Source organism: Gavialis gangeticus, unplaced genomic scaffold (assembly GCF_001723915.1).
Source record: "Gavialis gangeticus isolate Ggan-Ray unplaced genomic scaffold, GavGan_comp1, whole genome shotgun sequence".
Taxonomy (NCBI): Eukaryota; Metazoa; Chordata; order Crocodylia; family Gavialidae; genus Gavialis; species Gavialis gangeticus.
This window is the reverse complement of record NW_017728993.1, coordinates 69,316,688-69,335,143: the sequence shown is the minus strand read 5'-3', so window position 1 is coordinate 69,335,143 and position 18,456 is coordinate 69,316,688. Positions and strand designations below refer to the sequence as shown.

Sequence of the window (18,456 nt, the reverse complement as noted above, 5' to 3'; positions counted from 1 at the left end):
TTATGATACAATTGGTTCCTGAAAACCCCGTCTTAAGTCAAAACATTGTAACTTGGAACCGATTTTCCCATAAGAAACAATATTATAAATGGGGGATTGGTTCCTGAACCAAGCCCCGATACCCTGTTTTCACAAAAAATAACTCAGAATTTTGTTCTCAATCAACTATAGATGAGTAATATAGCTACATTAATGTATTTATATTGTAAATAGCAATCATATTGATTTGAAAGGACTTCTTTGAGGTGACTTTGCTGGACTTTTTGAAAGGCTCTCGGTTGGACTTTTTGAAGGGTTCTTGGCTGGAGTCTTCTCAGGAGTCTTGGCTGCAGGTTTTTCTGGAGTCTTGTCTGCTTTCTTAAGAAAGTGTTCAAGGAAGTTTGGACAGATGTTCTCCACGGAGATGGGCGATGCAGTGAACTTGTTCACTGGCATCGCATCGGATCAAGTGTTGTGAAGTCAAAACTGAGGTCAGAAAGTTGAAACAGGGTGTCAATTAATAAACGATGTAAGTACAAAACGTTGTAACTTGAAACGTTGTAAGTTGAGGATGTCCTGTATAAATGTATTTCCTAGCTCTGTACCGTGTGTGTTGTAACAGTGCACCTAGGAGACTCACGGTTGGATAGCTATAACCCTTGATTACTGTTTAGCACTGACTTGGGTCAGAGAAGCTTATGAAGGCTTTCTCCCCTGGCTGACTTGGTGCACTGCCTTGGTGTTAGGTAACTGAAACCACTGCAGTTCTGTATGCCTTTGCTCACTGAGCTGGTTCAGGAGCCTGGTTGCTGCCAGGGGGATACGTGAGGTTTGTAAGATAAGTGATCTTGTTACTCTGGCCCTGAAGAGAGGATACTCTGGGCCAGGGGATGATCTGCTTATTGAGGATTATGGTGGCATCACTTATTGATGTCATACGGGACTGAAACATTCTGTGCTGGGCTATCTTAGCATCCTTAGGCAAGGAAAAGGAAGCAGCTTGACTGTGAGTCTCCCAAGAAGCCAGGCAGTATGTGACCGAGGGCTCAAGAGGTGAGATTCTCCTCCCCTGCCCTGTGCTCACTGCAGGCTGGGGCGGCCGGTCCCTCTCAGGAAAAGCACATAGCAGGCCCCAGGCCACTGCTGTTTTGTCTTGTGGCCTCACAGCCTCAAGGCTATTGGAGCAGGGAGAGGCCAGTTAGTTCTGGCTCAGATGTCCCTGCAGGATGTTACAGCTCCTTACATAAGGGATGAGCCCTGACCCCTGCCATACCGAGTAGGAGATGGCAGTAGCTCAGGGGCCCTAGAGCATTCAGAAGATGCTTTCACATGGCCTTGTCCACCCACTATGTGCTGCCATCATTGAGGGGAAGGGAGCATCTGGTATAGTCAGACTGAAGAGGCGCTGTCTAGATAAAGGGACCCAGAACAGCTAAGCTAGAGATTCCCAGCACTCCTTATAGCCAAGCCTGCTTTCCTTTAACTTTGGGGCTGTGTTCATTGCTTTCACTTCAGGCTCGCTCGTACCCACTGTATTGGGGTCAGGTTAAGAAGCAGCGGCAGGGACTTGAGTGAATGTCCAGGGTCTGTAGCAGGCTTGCACAGCCCAGGCTGCAACCCACACAGCTGTGTCTTGCCTATAGTAGTTACCCAGGCTAGCCAGATTGGAGCTGGTATTACCGTGGCCACCCACATGGCCATCACACCTTCAGCTACAATGTAAATGGCCCCTAAGAGAACAGCACCAAAGTAGATGGGGGTACAGAGAGAGCAGAGGGCTGGGAATCAGAAGCAGTGAGATTTTCCATCCTGGTAAACGTACACAGTAGGCCCAGCAGGAGGAAAATAATGATGTGGTATGGATCCTGAGTACGACACATTTCAGAGGATTTCTTTGTTGGTTAGCTTTTGTTGTTGCTTTGATTTTTTGGGTGTGTGATTGTGGGGGGTCTCCTATTAAACGCTGAGGAGTAGGAGGTGGAGGTTGAAGCAGAAACTGCTGGAGAGTCAGACAAACAGAATTAACAAATCCCCAGGGAGTTTATAGAGGATGCTGGGGTGATCCCCTTAGAATGGCCAACTGCTACCCCTCAAAGATACAGAAACTTTCAGGGCCACAAATGGAAGAGATCTGGCTTTTATGTCTCTTGAAAGACTGCACTTCTAGCCCACAGGGCACCCAGCACCAAATGACAGTGCAGTCCTAGTCTAGGGGATGGAGGACCAGTTACTTGGTTTCCTTCAGCATCCGTAATGTGGCTTGGGTCCCTGCATTGCAGAAGATCTTGTGAGATCTGACATGTTCATCAGGAGAGGTGGGGTATCATTGCAGGTGGACAGAACTTGTTTTAGTGCCAGGCAGGAAAACTATGGATGCCATCTGCTTTCTTAGCCTACTTCCACTTAGCTTTCCTATCACCAAACCAGGACAACACTGCAGAGATAGGTGGGGGAAGATAATCTAGGCCATATGTTCTAGGCCTGAACCATGTCCTAATGAAGTGTACAAGGATCACTGTATTGGCTTTGGGGACTTTGGAGAGCAATCTGGGACTCCCAAGAACAGAAAGTTTGGGGGATTTCTGTGTTGCTTGGTTTGGAGAAGGCCTAAAACTAGGCTTATTGGGTTAGCAGGGGATGAAGGCACTTTTAGAAGCTTTGTCACAGGGCTTTGTCACAGCCAAAAGACTGCAAGGGGAGAGCTGCTCCTCTGGTATGCGCCTGTTGTGTTGTGTGATCCAGAGGGATAAAGGGCCCCGAGGAGACATTTAATCCAGGCACTTTGTCCTGCTGGTGACCTCACTGGCCAGGAACGTGATGATGGAAAATCTTTGACAGGAATTTCCTGCTGCTCCAAGAGACCTTGGGGAGGGAGATGGTGGTAGGACCAGGAGCTAAGCTCTGACCCAGCACAGGGAGGTGGTCCAGGTTCTCGCAGGGGCAGAGCTGGGAGGGTGAGTTGCAGAGGTAGTGTGGCCAGGCTGTAATCCTTATTGCTAGTCTGTTTCTTTCAGAACATTGAGCTGAAGGTGGAAGTGGAGAGCTTGAAGCGAGAGCTCCAGGAGAAACAGCAGGTCCTAGATAAGACATGGTAAGTAACTCTGCCACTGGGGGCGCAGACAGAAAAGATGCATATACATTCTGTAGGAGGAGAAAGAGTCCTCCTAAGGCTAGTGGCATAGAGGTCCTCAAGGAAAGCCTAGTCAAGTTAGTGCCAACATCCTATCTTCCCTGCATCTCCACAGCTGCCATACCTTGTCCCTAATCCAGGAGCATCTGGGGGAGGGATCCCACAGACCAAATCTCTTCCTGCCTCCTGGTAGGTAGTACTGGGCAGTATGGGGTACAGGTCAGGCTGTGCTGGCTTACAAGCCCAACAAGTGTCCTAGTCATGACACCTTAAGGCTAACATTTTCCCTGGCATTCAGCAGCAACACACACCAGAGCAGAACTGCTCCTGCAGATACAGAGCCTCATATTCCCCACCTGTTTTCTCTAAACCACTAGCTCAGGACACTCTCAGGATGGAGCTCCCCTGGGCTGTAGGCCAGAGTCTGTCTTTCCTTGAAGGGTGTCACCTCCCTGCCACGTGGGGAGCCAAGAGCTGGGGGAGGGTCAGGCTGGAAGGGGAGAGAAGCTGCTAGCACAGTGGTGCTCTCTTGACCCAGCTGTGGCTCTGTGGTCCCTCTTTCTGCATGCCACCATTGTGACCCCAGTCCAGTCCTGGGGACGTAGCCAGGATTAGCAGCTGTTCTAAGACTAAAGGCTCTGCACAGCAGTAGCGAGGCCTCTGTGTTCACAGTGGCTGCCGTGAATGCCCCTGAGCCAACCCATGCCAGCTTGGTGGGTCAGACAGAAGAGGGTCAGTAGGTGGACCTGAGCTGATAGTGTGGCCACTGGGGAGAGGGCAGGACCTAGGGTGGTGGGTGAGTACTGAATGGTACCTTCCAGGCAATGACACAGGGGACAAGGAGGAAGATTTTTCCAAGTTGCCTGTGGGCAGCAGTTGCTTTAATTCAGGGATGTGCAATTATTTTGGGTGGAGGGCCGCTTACTGAGTTTTGGCAAGCCATCGAGGGCTGCATGGCAGGCAGCCAGGGGCAGATAAGTATTAATTTTCTAAATTTTTTAGGGACCCTGCAGGCCAGATAGAATGGCCTGGTGGGCCGCATCTGGCCCATGGGCTGCATTTTGCCCACCCCTGCTTTAAATTGTTTGGTTAAGCAGAGCTTTGCCTTTCAGAGCCTCAAACATCCTCCTGATCCTATTGTTCTGTGTAGAGGAGTTTGTCTCAGGAAGGACAAGCTTCCCCAGAGCTCCCAGCAAGCCACTTTCTCCAGTTACCCCAGGGCAGGGATCAGGAAGGTCCAAAGAGACAGATTACTAGCCCCTAGCATTTAAAATTATGAGTTGGATCCTCCCCGACAAGTGGCTCAAAAGCCAAGAAGTTGAAGTGCCCTCCCTGAATGTTGGGGTCTTTCCATTTTAACTCATGGTTTCTGATCCTTTAGGGTTTGTTCAGCTCAGCTCACAATTTGACACTTTGCTCTGCAGCAAGGATGACAAGGAGCTGCTTTCTTTTTTCTGTATGGAAAGGCAGAGTCTCATGGAATCCCCGCAAGGCTTTTAAAGGGAAAGAAGTCCTGGATATTGCATGTACTCCTGGCTGTGAAAGCACCAGAGCTGTCAGCATCAGAGGGGATTTGCCAGCATGCTGTAAATAACATTGGGAGCAGGGCAAAGAGGTGGTGGTGGGTTATCTGGCCTAACATTCTAGCTGCAGCTTGATCGGGTGCAGCTGTTTGTGAACTAAAAATAATCGGGCAGCACCTGTTTGTCATGATGCTGGAAGATTCCTCTGCTGCTTGGGGCTGTGTGGCTCAGGCCCATCACAGCCTCTGCAGAGAAGCCAAGAGTATAGGCTGTTTGCAAATAGGATGCCACCCCATGGGTGTTTTAGTCATGAACCCCCTACCTCTCCCCAGCCTTGTCCTTTTCATCCTCTCTGCCCCTTAGAAAAGCTTTTATGCTTTAAACCAGCATTTTTCAACCTGTGTGTCTTAAGAATATATGAAAGGGTCATGAGCAAACTTTAAAAATGGATTCTTCTTTAAAGGAGAAAAATGTGGGAAACCATGGCTTTTCCCTTGCAGGCTGGCAGAGTTCCAGCCTGCAAAGGGTTGCTTGGGATCCCCATGTCCCACGCCACACCCCCCCTAATTCATACACCCACCTCCTGCCCCACACCCTGGGGGGCTAGGGTCTGGGGGTGGGGAGCAGCAGGTCAGGAGTGAGGGGCACTGGGTTAGGACTGGCCAGCAATTTTTACAGATAGGTCCTGGTGCAAAAAAGGTTGAGAACTACTGCTTTAAACAACAAAGCAAGCATCAGCTCAGTCCCCAAATATGATGTTCACATGACAATGTCTTTCAGATTTTAAAATATGCCTTTCTGTGATCTGCTCTGGACACTGTTCCTCTTGGAAGAGCTGACAGGGTCCCAGATCCTGGGACTAGGATGGTAGTATTCAGTGTAGGCTAGAGGTGACATTTTAAAGGCAGGGAGACTTCAAGGACAGGGGTTGAGGCTGCAAGGGACAGGCAGGAATTGAGATATAGCCAGGTAGCAGGGAAGCTGTTTTTCTCCTGTTTAGTGGTCACTTTCTAGTAGTGCTGGGGCAGGGGAGGGTGCCAGTCAGGGTTAGGTCTGTCTTGAGCTGGATGCTGCACACGCATCTGGAGAGATTGTTGTTGTTGTAGGTTGTCCAAAAAAGACAAATACTATGGGTGTGGGGAAAAGGATACAATCAAACTTCTTTACTGTCCAAGTCTCTAGAGTCTGGAACAGACTCCCCGCAGAAGTGGTGCAAGGACCTACTCTGGACACATTCAAGAAGTGTTTGGATGATAATTTTGCTGGGGTCATCTGACCCCAGCTGACTTCCTACCCTTTGGCCAGGTGGCTGGACGTGATGATCTCATGAGGTCCCTTCCAGCCCTAATGTCTATGAAAGCTATGAAACAGATATAACCATTGTATCCATCCTGCCCCATCTGGGAGGTGACTGAATGGAAACTGATGTCTCCAGCCTTGTTGGAAAATGGATTTAATTGCAATCCATTGTGCACTTGGCCATGCTTTTTGATCAGGAAAGAAAGAGTGCAGGCACCTCCATCTGCTCATGTATGGAAGTATTGGGAGCCGGCAGTGACAGGGTTCACCAGAGAGAGAGAGGCAGCAGCATGTGGTGCCTGAGATGTGAGGAGCACCTCAAAGCTGCAGAGGCCACCGTCCTCTCTGCCAAGTCAGAGAACAGACATGGAAGGAAAACCTGAATACAGTCTGACCTGGTGTCATGGCTGGGGCCATGTGGGGCATGGCTTTGTCATCCTCAAATGTCAGGGGCTTGGAAATAACAGGAGCAAGTGCGGGATAAACATGGGTTAATAGATTTCTTTCCAGAATGCTAGGGTCACTTCTCTTCCCCACTCCATCTCCTTATGTAGTTTGTGCTATGCTCAGGAGGCCTTTCAGCTTCATGTGGGACTTCAAGAGGTTCTTGCTTTCTCACCTTGTTGCCCTTGTCCTGTCTGGATTGGGTGGATGACTGTTATTTGCAGCTCCTGTCATGCTAACCAGATTGGTGTGTACCCACAGGTCTCTGAGGTGCATTCTAGCCCTGTGTCTCAAGGGCAAGAGTCTGCGCCTGGATCCCTGCCTAAAATTGTAGGGTAGGAAGGGAGCTTAGAGATCATTTAGCTTGACCCCTGCACAAATGTGAGATTTGTTCATTCCTAAACAGTGCCCAGCCAGCCTCATCTTGCAAACCGCCATGGGAGGAGATTCCACAGCCTCCTTGGGCAGGTTGCTCCATTGCCCTGCAGTTCTAACTCTTAGGAAGTGTTTCGTGAAGTTGGCTCATAATCTGCCTTGCTATAGTTGAAACTCATTGCCTAATGCCCATGCTGCAGGGTAAAACTGATGCAGAACCAGATCCTGGTCTTGTGGGAGGAGTGGGCTTGCCCCCCATGTCCTAGGTGCTTTTTCTTGCAAACTCCAAATGCCAGGACAAGCAGGATGCACCTCTGATCAGCTTCTGAAATCTTTCGGTGTTGCTACAGCCAGTGGCAACACGTAGGGGGTGCATGGAGGTGCACATGTACCCCCTGAGAGCGCTGGTGCACCCCTGACAGCTGCGCTTGCTGCTTAGGCAATGGGCAGTGGGGGGCAGCAGGAGCTCTGGTGCCCCCCCTGCAAGTGCAAACTGATCATTGTGCTTGTAGCCCCTTTTGGGAGTAGCTGCAGCTGCTTTTGGGAGTTGCTGCAGCAATCGGCCAGCGCTTGCTCCCAGAAGCGGCTACAGCCACTTCCAGCAGTGGCTGCAGCGAGTGCAGCAATTGACCGTGGCAATTGGCCGTCATGGGACACCCCCCACCAGGACCGCAGGGTTGCCCATGGGGGACCACCCCCTCTGGTCAGTGGGACTGGTCACCGGGGTGGGGCACGTGTCCCAGTTGCCCATAGCTACAGCCCCTGTGCAGCTGGACCAGCTTTGACAGCATGGGAGTGGCAGTGGGCTAGCTGCTGGTGACTGTTCTTACCATGGTGCCATGTAGCTCTGCGCAGTGAAGTGAGAGTAAGTGTTAGTAAAAATGAAGCTGGCTGGTCTGCACTGGTGCTGTCCCCAGTCCTAGCCCAGCAGAGACTCATTTAGAGTCATGCTCAGCTGAACCCTGTTTGCAAGCCCTAAGGCAGAATGCCTTGAAGCAGCCATGGAGAGAGAAAGCCTTACCTACTGTCTTCTTGGGGCTCCCAGTATTGCCCCTTGCTCTGACTTGCTGGCACCATGTGTTTCAGGGTGGCTGCTGAGAGCCTGACCAATCGCAATGAAGCGGAGCTGCGTCGCCAGTATGAGGAGAAACAGCAGGAATCAGAGCATGTGTATGAGCTTCTGGAGAACAAAGTCCAGCTCCTGCAGGAGGTGGGTGCGTGAGGCAGTACCTGCCAATGGGAGAAGGATGCAGGTTCCTGGGGCATCTGCCAAGAGTGGCTGGGTTTTCTTTCTTGGTGAGCCTTCTCAGTGAGAGTCTGGCATGCTGGTTTCTTCCCCACATGCTGTGGGGCACAGCCCCTTTGGGTGCTTGTTCTCTTGGTGCATTCCCTCTGCACATACATCACAGGCTTTGGGAGCTGGGGAGCCAGGACCTGGGAAATCAGGATGCTTTGTTTTGTTATGCTCACAGAGCTTGGGGTGCTCCCATGACTCCCTTTTGGTTCCAGGAAACAGGTCAGACCTGAGGCCCATGCTACTGTCCCTCAAGCCACAGGTAAAAGGCCTTTTGGCTGCTTACAGCCTTAAAAAACATCCCAAAAACTGTGCTTTACTTTCCATTTTGCACCTCCCCCTGCCCTCTCCCCCCCCCCAACCTGAGCCCAGTGCATGCCCAGAAGAGGCATTGTGTTAGTTGGACCCGGCTCACCCAACATCTGTATAGATAGGGCGCTTTAGATAGGGTGCTATAGATAGGGCGTTCTGGGGGGAATTTTTATCTAATAGTTGATTGAATCAGCTATTCGATAAAAGCGCTAAAAGGTGCCCAGTCTCTACAGATGTTGCAGAGCCAGGTCGAACTTCTTGCAGTAAAGTGTTTTATTTCCCCCCACATGTGTCAGTGCCCTCTATTCATGAAGAGCAGAGCTCTGAGCCCTCCAACTCATTTCTCTCTTCCCTTTCCCCCAGCACGTGGCGTTGGGGGATCCAGGCACTCCACAGTGGGCCTTTGCAGGGGGATGAGAGTAGGTCACAGGGTTCTGTGTTCACTGGGCACTGCTTCCTATTTTTCCCACTGAAACAACAGCTCTGCCCTCCTTGCAAGAAGGCACGGTTTGCAGTAGCCTGTTGTTGATCTTTACAGTCTCTCTCTGCTCACACAGGAGTCAGGCGTCTCTGGGAGGCATCTCAGAAACAAAGGCTCCATCAATTCTAGCAAAGCCACTTATCTTTTTGCTTAAATACAGTAATTATCGATACACAGCTGAAGTTCAATGGGAATTGCTGGGTGCTTGGCACTGGAAAACCCAGCTGCCTCTGTAGAAAGCAGTAATCCAGATTGTGAGAGAGCTATGGCACTAAGAGAACCTGCCCACTTGCAGCTCTGGGGTTGCTTGATTTTACCTTCATATCTTTCATATAGTTGTCACAGAGGGCATTGTATTTTTCATGTAATTTCTTTGGGACTTAAAATAAAGAAAAGAGGCAAGAAAGAGAAAGGGTTTTGTGTAAATGAGGGTATGGAAGATGCACAGAATTTGGCCTGAAGCATGTTGGGTGAACCCAAAATTTCAGGAGAGTGATTTTTAACCTTTCCCATTCTCTTATCCTTGATTTAGAGCAGTGAGTTTCTTGGCAAGCTCTTGCTGCATTTTTTTCAGGGAGAAACTTGCATTTGTTCCAGCAGCACCAGTCTGTGATCAATAGTCCCTGTCACTGCCTTGCGCCTTTGCAAGCCTGTAGAGACATTACTTAGCAAACACAGCTTCATTATTTATTTAGATTTCATTCATGATAAGCAAACTGCCTTTCTGGGGCTCTGGGCATATCACTGATAATACAGTAAAATCCCAGCATGATCAAAGCCATCCTTTCAACAGGAACTTGACCAGATGAGCACCTCTAGAAACTCGTTCACTGTTGCAGAGAGCATATTTCAGGCCCTTCCAAGAGATGTCTCAAAGAGACAGCTTATATGGCGCCATTACTAACTTCAGGATGTTTTGGTCCAAGATGATAGGAGAGGAGATTTTTAAAGTTCTAGAGTCCCTGAGCCTAAGTGGCTGAGCCTGCACAGAGTGATCTTTCCATAGTACGCATCTTTGGGAGTTTCAGTCTATGACTAACATGGCCAGGAGCCCATTCCTCATGGAGAAGCTGAGTTTGAGGAGGGAAAGCTCAAGTAAAACTGTGTAAAACCCACACAAGGCCTCCAGCGGCAGGTCCCACAAATACTAAAATTGATGCTTCAGCCACCGGTCAGTATTATTAGCACTTTGAACAGCTCAGGCCTGTACCCCAGCCTTGTATCCTTCCCCTAATCCTGTGGGGACAGCCACCTGTGGACACTGCTGCTATTTCCATGGAAAAGCAAGTAGGGCTCATGGCTTTAGAGCCCACCCCAGTGGAGAGGAGATACTTGTCCGGCTCACTTCATGCTCCCTCTGCAGGAGGCCAGGTTAGCAAAGAGCGAGGCAGAGAAGACGGCGGCCCTGGCAGAGGTGGAGAAGGAGCGCTGCCAAGAGTTGACCGAGAAGCTGAAGGAGATCAGCAGGAAGGAGGAGGAGGCGAGGAAAGCCCAGGTTCTGCTGGATGATTACTGTGCTGCACTGGCACAGAAGAACAAGTAGGTGCCCATAGTCACTTCTGCGGCTTCCGCATCCCTGGCTTCTTGCCAATCAGGGTACCTGCTTCCTTCTGGATCCAGAGTAGTGGTTACTTGCCTCCCATACCAAACCATAGAATTAATTTGCTGGGGAGAGAGAGACAGATTGCAGTGGGGCTGGTCACACAGCTTATGGCCTTCCTTGGTGAACGAAGTCTCACTTTGGGGATGGGGCAAGGTCTCCAGTACAGTCTGTGGCTCACTGGTGAATCCCTGGTGGGTGGCAATGTCCTGCTGAGCCAGAGAGGGTCACACAGTGGGTGATGCTGCCTTGATGAGCTAATGATCACCTGAGACCATGGATGGGATAAGAATTGTGAGGAACACCTGTTGGTGGGGAGGGGCGGGGGGCAGGTGCAGTGCCCTGTTTTATTACTGGGGAGGAAACAGAATAGGACAGTTCCTGTCATTTAGAGTCTCCTTTTGGGGGTGGCTGTTCCTTTTGGTGCTATGGCACAGGTGCAGGGGGGTTGTGAAGCTGTGGCTATAGGCCCTAGGAGGTACCCCAGGGGACAGGAACTCCCTGGGTGCTGTATTGCCAGCTTAGTAATTGCTGTAGCCCCTGCATCACCTCCTTGGTATGGTCAGGGAGAGGGCCTAGTCAGAAGGCCCTTATATTGCAACTACTCCTGGTGCATCCTCTAGGGCAGAGGTGGGCAAAATGGCGGATCTGGCTCCATTTCCCAGTCTTGGGATCCCAGGCATGGCAGGGTGGGGCCAGGGCAGAGCCCTGGTTGTGCAGCTCCATGCTGTCATGGCCCTGCACTGTCATGCCCCTGTACTCCCAGAGTCTCCATGGAGACTGGCCAGGAGCCAGGGCTGCTGGAAAATGGAGTCTGTCTCAGGCCCGATCTAGCTCACAGGCTGGACTTTGCCCACCCCTGCTCTAGGGGAAGTGGGCACTCTGGTCTCAGTTAGAGCAGCCTTGAGGCGGCTCTGATTTACCCTGTGGGTTGAACCACTCCTTAGCTGGCCCCTGAATCAGTTCTTCAGAGTTGATGTAGAGCCGTCTTTGTCTCTATCCCTGGCAAGCATCCTATTCTAAGCTCAGAGCCCCATGTCTGAGTTCCTCCTGTTTTTGCCCAAGGTAACCAAGTCATTTTCTCCTTTGCAGAATGATTGAAGAGCTGACCCAGAATCTGAGTGCCAAAGAGCAGCTCATTGAGCTACTGTCCACCGAGAAGCAGAACCTGCTGCAGCGTCTGGAGGAGCCCAAGGAGATGGAGGTGCAGGTAAGATGCCAGCTGGCAGGTGACAGTGTGAAGGCCTCCAGGATGTTTCTGCTGCCCATGGAATCAGGTCCTTCTCTGTGTTTGTTTTCCAGCTTGGCCACTGCACTCCTGGGTGACCAGGCTCCTCTCTCTCTCTGTGCCTCAGCCCCACTTTGTTAAGCATTTTGAGATCTAGGGATAAAAAAGAGCCGGATCAGAGATAGGTGACATGATATCTGAGCCAAGGTTGGATTTGAGTAGAAAGCTGGTGTTGGGATTATGGGCTCATTTGTTCATTGATTGGTACAATAGCAATTATTTATTTGTACCACTGTGTCTTACATAGATGCAGATCGGTGTGTGTGTGCGTGTGTGTGTGTGTGTGTGTGTGAGGAAGTAGTCCTACTCCCAGTCCCTTCCTTTCCACACTGGGGCTTTATTCCTGCAAGGTGGATGCATTAAAACAACTTATACTGACAAAGCTGAAGACACTGGATCAACTTTGTGCTTTGTTTAGCTTAAATGGAGCTGCACCAGGGGGCAGTGGCCCAATTAGTCTGGTCAGTGTGGACAAGGTTATGGTGCAAAACTGTTTTCCAGCCGTGATGGAATGGGTTAGCTGAACTAAATACATGGGATGGACTTCCCTTAGCTAAGGGACTTGATCCTTAGCATTCAGGCAGCATTTTTTAACCAGTGGGTTTCCAAATGTTTATCTACAGCCTTGTGTCCAAACCTTGTGAAGCCCTCTTCAAATGGGCTCAGGTTGGAACCTGGCATTCTCAGGAGGTATCACTGGCTTGTTACCACTGTTGTAGAACCCCCCTTCCAGACTACCATGAGGAGGAAGAGGTCATGGCATGACAGCTGGAAGCAAATCTAGCCAGCTGCCACTGCTTGGGGAACTTTGCAATGAAGTTTCATATGTTCCTCATCACTGGAGAAACACTGGGAATCAGATGTCCTGGGCTGCTAGGAATTATAGGTCTCTACTGCAGGGCATGCTGTGAAAGGGGGCAGGCTGTATGGCCTGCTCTGGCCTCTGCCAGAGAAGGAGAGAATTCCAGTTCCCAAGGGAAGGTAAGTCAGGTGCTCTGATTTGATTCTCATGGTACAGGGGTAACGGAAATTTTGTGGGAACCGAAGGGCAGTAAATTAAACCTATGCAAGGGAATGGTGTTATTCAGAATAGGCATTTATCCTGTGCTTCTCTCTGCCACAAATGATTGCTGAGGACAGGAGTAGCCAAGTGCTGTACATAAAAAACTCACATTGTGGATGTTCTTGCGATGCACACAACCATCCAGGCCTGTCTTGAAATATACTGTTCAGAGGATACAAGTGCTGCTTCAAGCTGACTGGAAGAACTACTTTCCTCTTGGGGCAAGCAATTCTGTGTCCATCCTTTCTGAGGGGCTTTGCTAGTTGTGCTTTCAGTGAAGCAGCTGGTCCTGATTGATACCCAACTGGGCTAGATGGAGCCCTGATATGGCAAGTCGTGTGCTACATAAACACACATATCGGCATTGCATTGCAGCTAGAATCATGGGCAGTGAAAGATGCCCTGGCTACATCTCTGCAGGACCTGGTATAAGCTATATAGTAACCCAAAGACTGGGATGTGGACAACATGGAGAGGGTCCAGAGGAGGGCCACTCGCATGATCAGGGGGCAGCAGGGCAGGCCCTATGAGGAGAGGCTACGGGACCTGAACCTGTTCAGCCTCCACAAGAGAAGGCTGAGGGGGGATCTAGTGGCCTGTTACAAACTAGTCAGAGGGGACCAGCAGGCACTGGGGGAGTCCCTGTTCCCCCGAGCACAACCAGGAGTGACTAGAAATAATGGTCAGAAGCTGGCAGAGGGTAAATTCAGATTAGACATCAGGAGGCGCTACTTCACTGTCAGGGCGGCTAGGATCTGGAACCAACTTCCAAGTGAAGTGGTGCTGGCTCCTACTCTGGGGGTCTTTAGGACAAGGCTAGACAATCACCTTGCTGGGGTTGTTTGACCCCAGTACTCTTTCCTGCCATGGCAGGGGGTCGGACTTGATCTGCTCAGGTCCCTTCCAACCCTACTAACTATGAAACTATGAAACTGCTGGGAAAACTGAATCTTGCTTCATTGTTGCCTGTTCTCAATGAAGAAAAACAGAAAAAAGAAACAAAAATTTACAAAATTGCACCTTAATTTCTAGGGCGTTATGGTCCAATCTGTGATTTATACTTCTTATGGAATTGCTTAGGGCTTTAGGCATTCTGTTTAAAACCAGTTTCTTAAAATATCCTCTGAAAACCCAGCCACATGTGTCAGCAGGGACAGCAAGGCTGCGAAGGGATCAAAACAGATTACCCAGCAGCAGCTGGAGTTCCTGGGATGTCACCTCCTCAAAGATGCGTTTTTGGAGGCAGGTGCTGGGCAGCACTGTCCCCTTCTCGTGTTAAAAGCAATTTTACGAGGCAGCCTTTACTGCACACACCCCACGGAATAGAAGAGGAAAAGGATACCAGCAGAAAACTGATCCCTGAATGAATGAAGAAGGCAGAGGCTCTCTGCTAGGTGCAGGGAACATGAAGCAGCAGCGGTGGAGGAAAGGAGATGGTGATAAACTCTAGGATCTGAGCCTGATTGTCAGTGAAAGAGATTTCTCTGATGGGGGGAATGGCTTGGTGATATTTCAGGGATGTATGTGGTAGCCATGTTGGTCTGAAGCAAAAAGAAATGCAAAATTCTAAAACTCTTGGTTTAGGATTTGTACCTTTTATTAGACCAATATTTGACACTCAACTCAGAGTGGAAGCCTGCCAGCCACTTTGAATGCATGCACTGTGGCTGTCAGGCTGCAGGCTCTGTGCTCCAATGGCCGGTTGTGTTTCTGGAAAGGATTTGACAGCAGTGCCTTTACATCTCTCGACAAATGAGCAAACACCGGACTCTAAATACGAGGAATAAACAACCCTCCCCTACCAGGGCCCCTGAGGCTCACGGAGTGCAAAGTATCCCTGCAGATGTCAAACTACCAGGAAGAGCAGCTGCTTAATAAAATGCTGATGGCAAGAAAGTGGAGACTGCTTGCTGTCCAAAAACGAATGGCAACACACCCCTTCACTGGGCTCCTGAGCATGGCCAAGGCAGGAGTCCCACCTGCTCTGCCTGAATCAGCTCTTGCTGTGGAATCCTGGTGCCCCCTGTTGGTCCAACAGCTCATTCACCACCAGCGAAGGAGCTTGGTCTGGATGCCAGCACAGGCTGCCTTTAGCCAAGAGAAGCAGAGCTCAGTTTCATGCCACACACGTGATTCTTACCTCTTCACAGCAAGATTGCTCTGTATTAATCCTGTGGCATGTCTGTTTCCTAGCCTGACTGTGCAGGTGGCTGGAGTTGCAGGCAATGATGTGCACTACAGAAAGTCTCATGATAGCAGCGGTTCTCTTGCCACAAGGGCCAGACTACAGGTGACGTGAGTTCCACCTGGTTCATGGGCTGATGCAATCACATTGGTTAAATCCTTGATTCCCTCAGTGGTGAGCTCTGGCTGCACTGATAAATCTTGCTGAAGTCAGTAGAGCCACTCCTTGATGTTTTAGGGTTGTTAGTTGTTCACTTCATAGATCTGCTGGATAGAAAAAATCATGGACTAAATATAGGCAGACAAGGTTCTTTGGGTAAATCCAATGTCTTTTATTAGACCAACTCAGATAAAATAATCTAATAAAAATAAATAATATAATAAATCTAATTGTTTTTAAAATAATTTGTATCTGAGGCCAAATTAGCCAAAACTAATTCCACATCCAAGAATCCAGAACCATAAATGGCTCAACTACCAGCAAACATAGGCCTCAGATGTTTCCAAATCCTTTGTTGGGTGTCCTACTTGCAGGTCCAAGCCCAGAGGCTTGGAGTTCGGAAGCTTAAAGCCACTACACCTTGGTGGGTACTGAACCATGCCAGAACAGCAGGTATCCTGTGGGGTGGTTCAGGAAAACTGCCTTCCTGGACACAGATACATGGTATTTCACCTGCCAGGTTAAGAAGCCACTGCACTTATCCTGAGCCTTCAAGAGGCCTGCACTTGATCTGAGCCTTCTAATACTCTAAAAAAAAAAGTCTAATAAAAATAGTCTAATAAAAGATACTAGATTTACCCAAAGAACCTCGTCTGCCTATGTCCTTAGACCAACATGGCTACAACCTATATACCCTTGGACTAAATATAGACATTGGATTTATGGCATGTTATAATGGGCTAACATCTGATAACCCCAGGTAACCTGTCTGCATTTTACCAGCTGCATTCTCTCACCAGTTCAACATTCCCCCTTTCCTCCCTGCCCCCACCTGTCTCACACCTATTGTCTCCCATTCCCTCTGATCCTCACTGCCATGCATTTGCATTTTCACAGACTTGCATTTTGCATTTTGGCTTCTCTTCTACCCAAGAGAGCACACAATTCACCTGTAGGCTCTCTCTATGTCTGAAGAAGGGTGTTTGTACCCAAAAGCTTGCAAAAAACAATTTTTCCAACTACTTAGTTGGTCTAAAAAGATATCACATTTACCCAAAGAACCTTGTCTCCTGGGTGTAACATTTGAAGGATTTTCCCTGTAAGTGAAAGGGGCAAAAAGTTTTCCTTCCTGCAGGACGCTGGAGCACAGTGATGTGCCTGTGGTACTCCAGCAAAACACAAGCCCAACAGCTTCCAAACAGCTGGACAGTTCTGCCTCCTAGAATCAGGAAATAACAAAGCCCCGTAATTGCAGCCCCTCTTCCAGGCTGCACTGAAGAATAACACCCCCCCCGGCCTGTTCATGCAGAATGAGTGCCCAGGCTGTGAAGCAGAGAAGCTATAATTTGGGCAGCTGGCTGGCTTCCAAATCTATAGCTTTTAAGCTTTCTGAACTACATAGTATAGGACTGTCTCCAGGGGGGCTTCCATCTGCTCCAACCCATTATTCCACTTCCTGGGGAAGGGTAGCTGATTGAAACAGTTCTGCCTGCTCAGCAGGTATAGCAGGATTTTCTCTCCCCCCCACCCTTGCTCTCTGCACACAAAGGGTTGGAAGATCTCAACCCTTTCTCAGATTTCTCTGTCTTCCTGGTATGTATGTCTGAGGTTTTAGATGGTTTCTGGGTTGTTGCTCTGCTGTGCATTTTTTGTCATCTAGTTTGTAATAAATTGTTTCACAAAAAAACCCCAGACTTTGCTGCTTCTCAGAGCCACCTCCTTCCCCCACCCTCTTAAAATTATCCACTACCATGATACCTACAAAATAGTTGGTGGTGGCTCTGCAGCTGGCATGCTGTGATTGCTGTGTTTTATGCTGACTGGTGTCACCACATTATTGGGCTTGTGCCTGCCTGGCTGTTTGCTGTATCCACCAGATTTTGGAAGCTCCATAGAGCAGGCACTATTTCTGTTATATTGGTACAGCACATTATTGGGCAGTTAATGCACAGTTAGCATTAACTGGTCCCCAGTAGCACGTAACATCAGAAGGACTACAGTTTGTATGGACTGTGGTTATCGAACAAGCCCTTTCTCTTTTGGATAGGGGCAGTTTCTCCAGAATTAGGGTACATTAGTGAAGGATGATTTGATGGATGCTTATGTTGCAGAGGTAAGGGAGGGACTTCTTATTCCACTGTGGTAAAATAGGCTCATTTTACCACCAGTGGCAATTTCACTAAAAAGCTGAGTTTTTGACCTGTCTACCTGGATGATGATTTCTGCCTTAAACTTTTCTGTACCTGTTAGGTAGAAAATGAAGCCTGATGCTGAGAGTTTGTGGCTGGTGACACAGGAAGCTGGTTAGTAAAAGGGACCATTTGGGTGCCAGGAGGCACTGGGTAGACTGTCTACCACTGGGCTTTACATAGCAATAGGTAGAACTGGTACTGCTTTGTGGGCAAGTGGCAGTGAGAAGATTGATTGGTACATGGAGTGGGTGAAGCTCAGTATCACATGGCACTCAGGTGGACTCTCAGTGGCAGGAGGCTCTGTGCAGGTTGAGCATTAAGTGGCTCCGGGCAGTGTTCAGTGCTGGGTAGTGTGAGGAGCCCTTTGGCAAGCATGGCTGGGTGACTGAGAGGAGTCAGGGTACATTTGCACCTAACAGACTAACAAAGTCAGTGATGCATCACCTTTCGTAAGCAGTGGCTGACTTCATCAGATGCTGCGAAGGGACTGCAGGAAGCGGAGCTTCTAACTAGAAAGTAGCTGTTGGCATACAAAGGGGAGGGGAGAGGAGACCCAAAAGGAGGGGGCACTGCTGGTAGAGGCAAGCTGATGCACCTCTGATGTAGTAGTCTACAAGGTGCATCTCTACCTTACCTTTTGCCTGACTTCAGATTAACACGGCTAGTTACCTCCCTCTGCTCATGGGTGACCGGGCCAGTGTGTGGGTGCTTAATGTTAGAACGGGTGGGGCACCACTCGCTGCCTCAGAGGCCTGGGTGTTTGGTGTTGTCGGGGGGGCTGGCATTAGCAGGGGGCAGGGAGAGAGGCGCAGTGCCCCTGTCCTGGAAGAGCAGGCACCTCTGGTGGGAAGCAGCACAGGGTCCAGTATCAAGTACACCAAGGTGGCACCGGGAGCAGGTAGCGCAGGGGCTTGTGCACGGGGCTGGGGGTGCAGAGCACAACCCTGGCTGTGGCTGGCACTGCCTGAGTACACGGAGAGTAACCCTGGATCACGCTCTCGGCTCCCTGAGGGCCCCCTACAGGCCCCGGCCCCTGGAGATGCGGGAGGAGCAATGCTGTCTCCTCCCTTGGGGCTGTGCCAGCTGCCAACATCAGCTATTCCCCTGCCAGCAGTGCAGCTCCTTCTGCGCA

At 49.7% G+C, this 18,456-nt stretch overlaps 1 protein-coding gene across 2 annotated transcripts in view; it reads left to right on the top strand.

The window, feature by feature from the left end:
- Positions 1–18,456, top strand: part of LOC109287037 (myomegalin-like) — a 152,004-nt gene that overhangs the window by 25,999 nt on the left and 107,549 nt on the right. For both annotated transcript variants that reach the window (XM_019501959.1, XM_019501961.1), the window contains exons 4-7: positions 2,994–3,070; positions 7,837–7,960; positions 10,201–10,376; positions 11,530–11,647. In XM_019501959.1, coding sequence (XP_019357504.1) covers positions 2,994–3,070; positions 7,837–7,960; positions 10,201–10,376; positions 11,530–11,647 — 495 coding nt within the window. The remainder of the gene's footprint in view (positions 1–2,993; positions 3,071–7,836; positions 7,961–10,200; positions 10,377–11,529; positions 11,648–18,456) is intronic.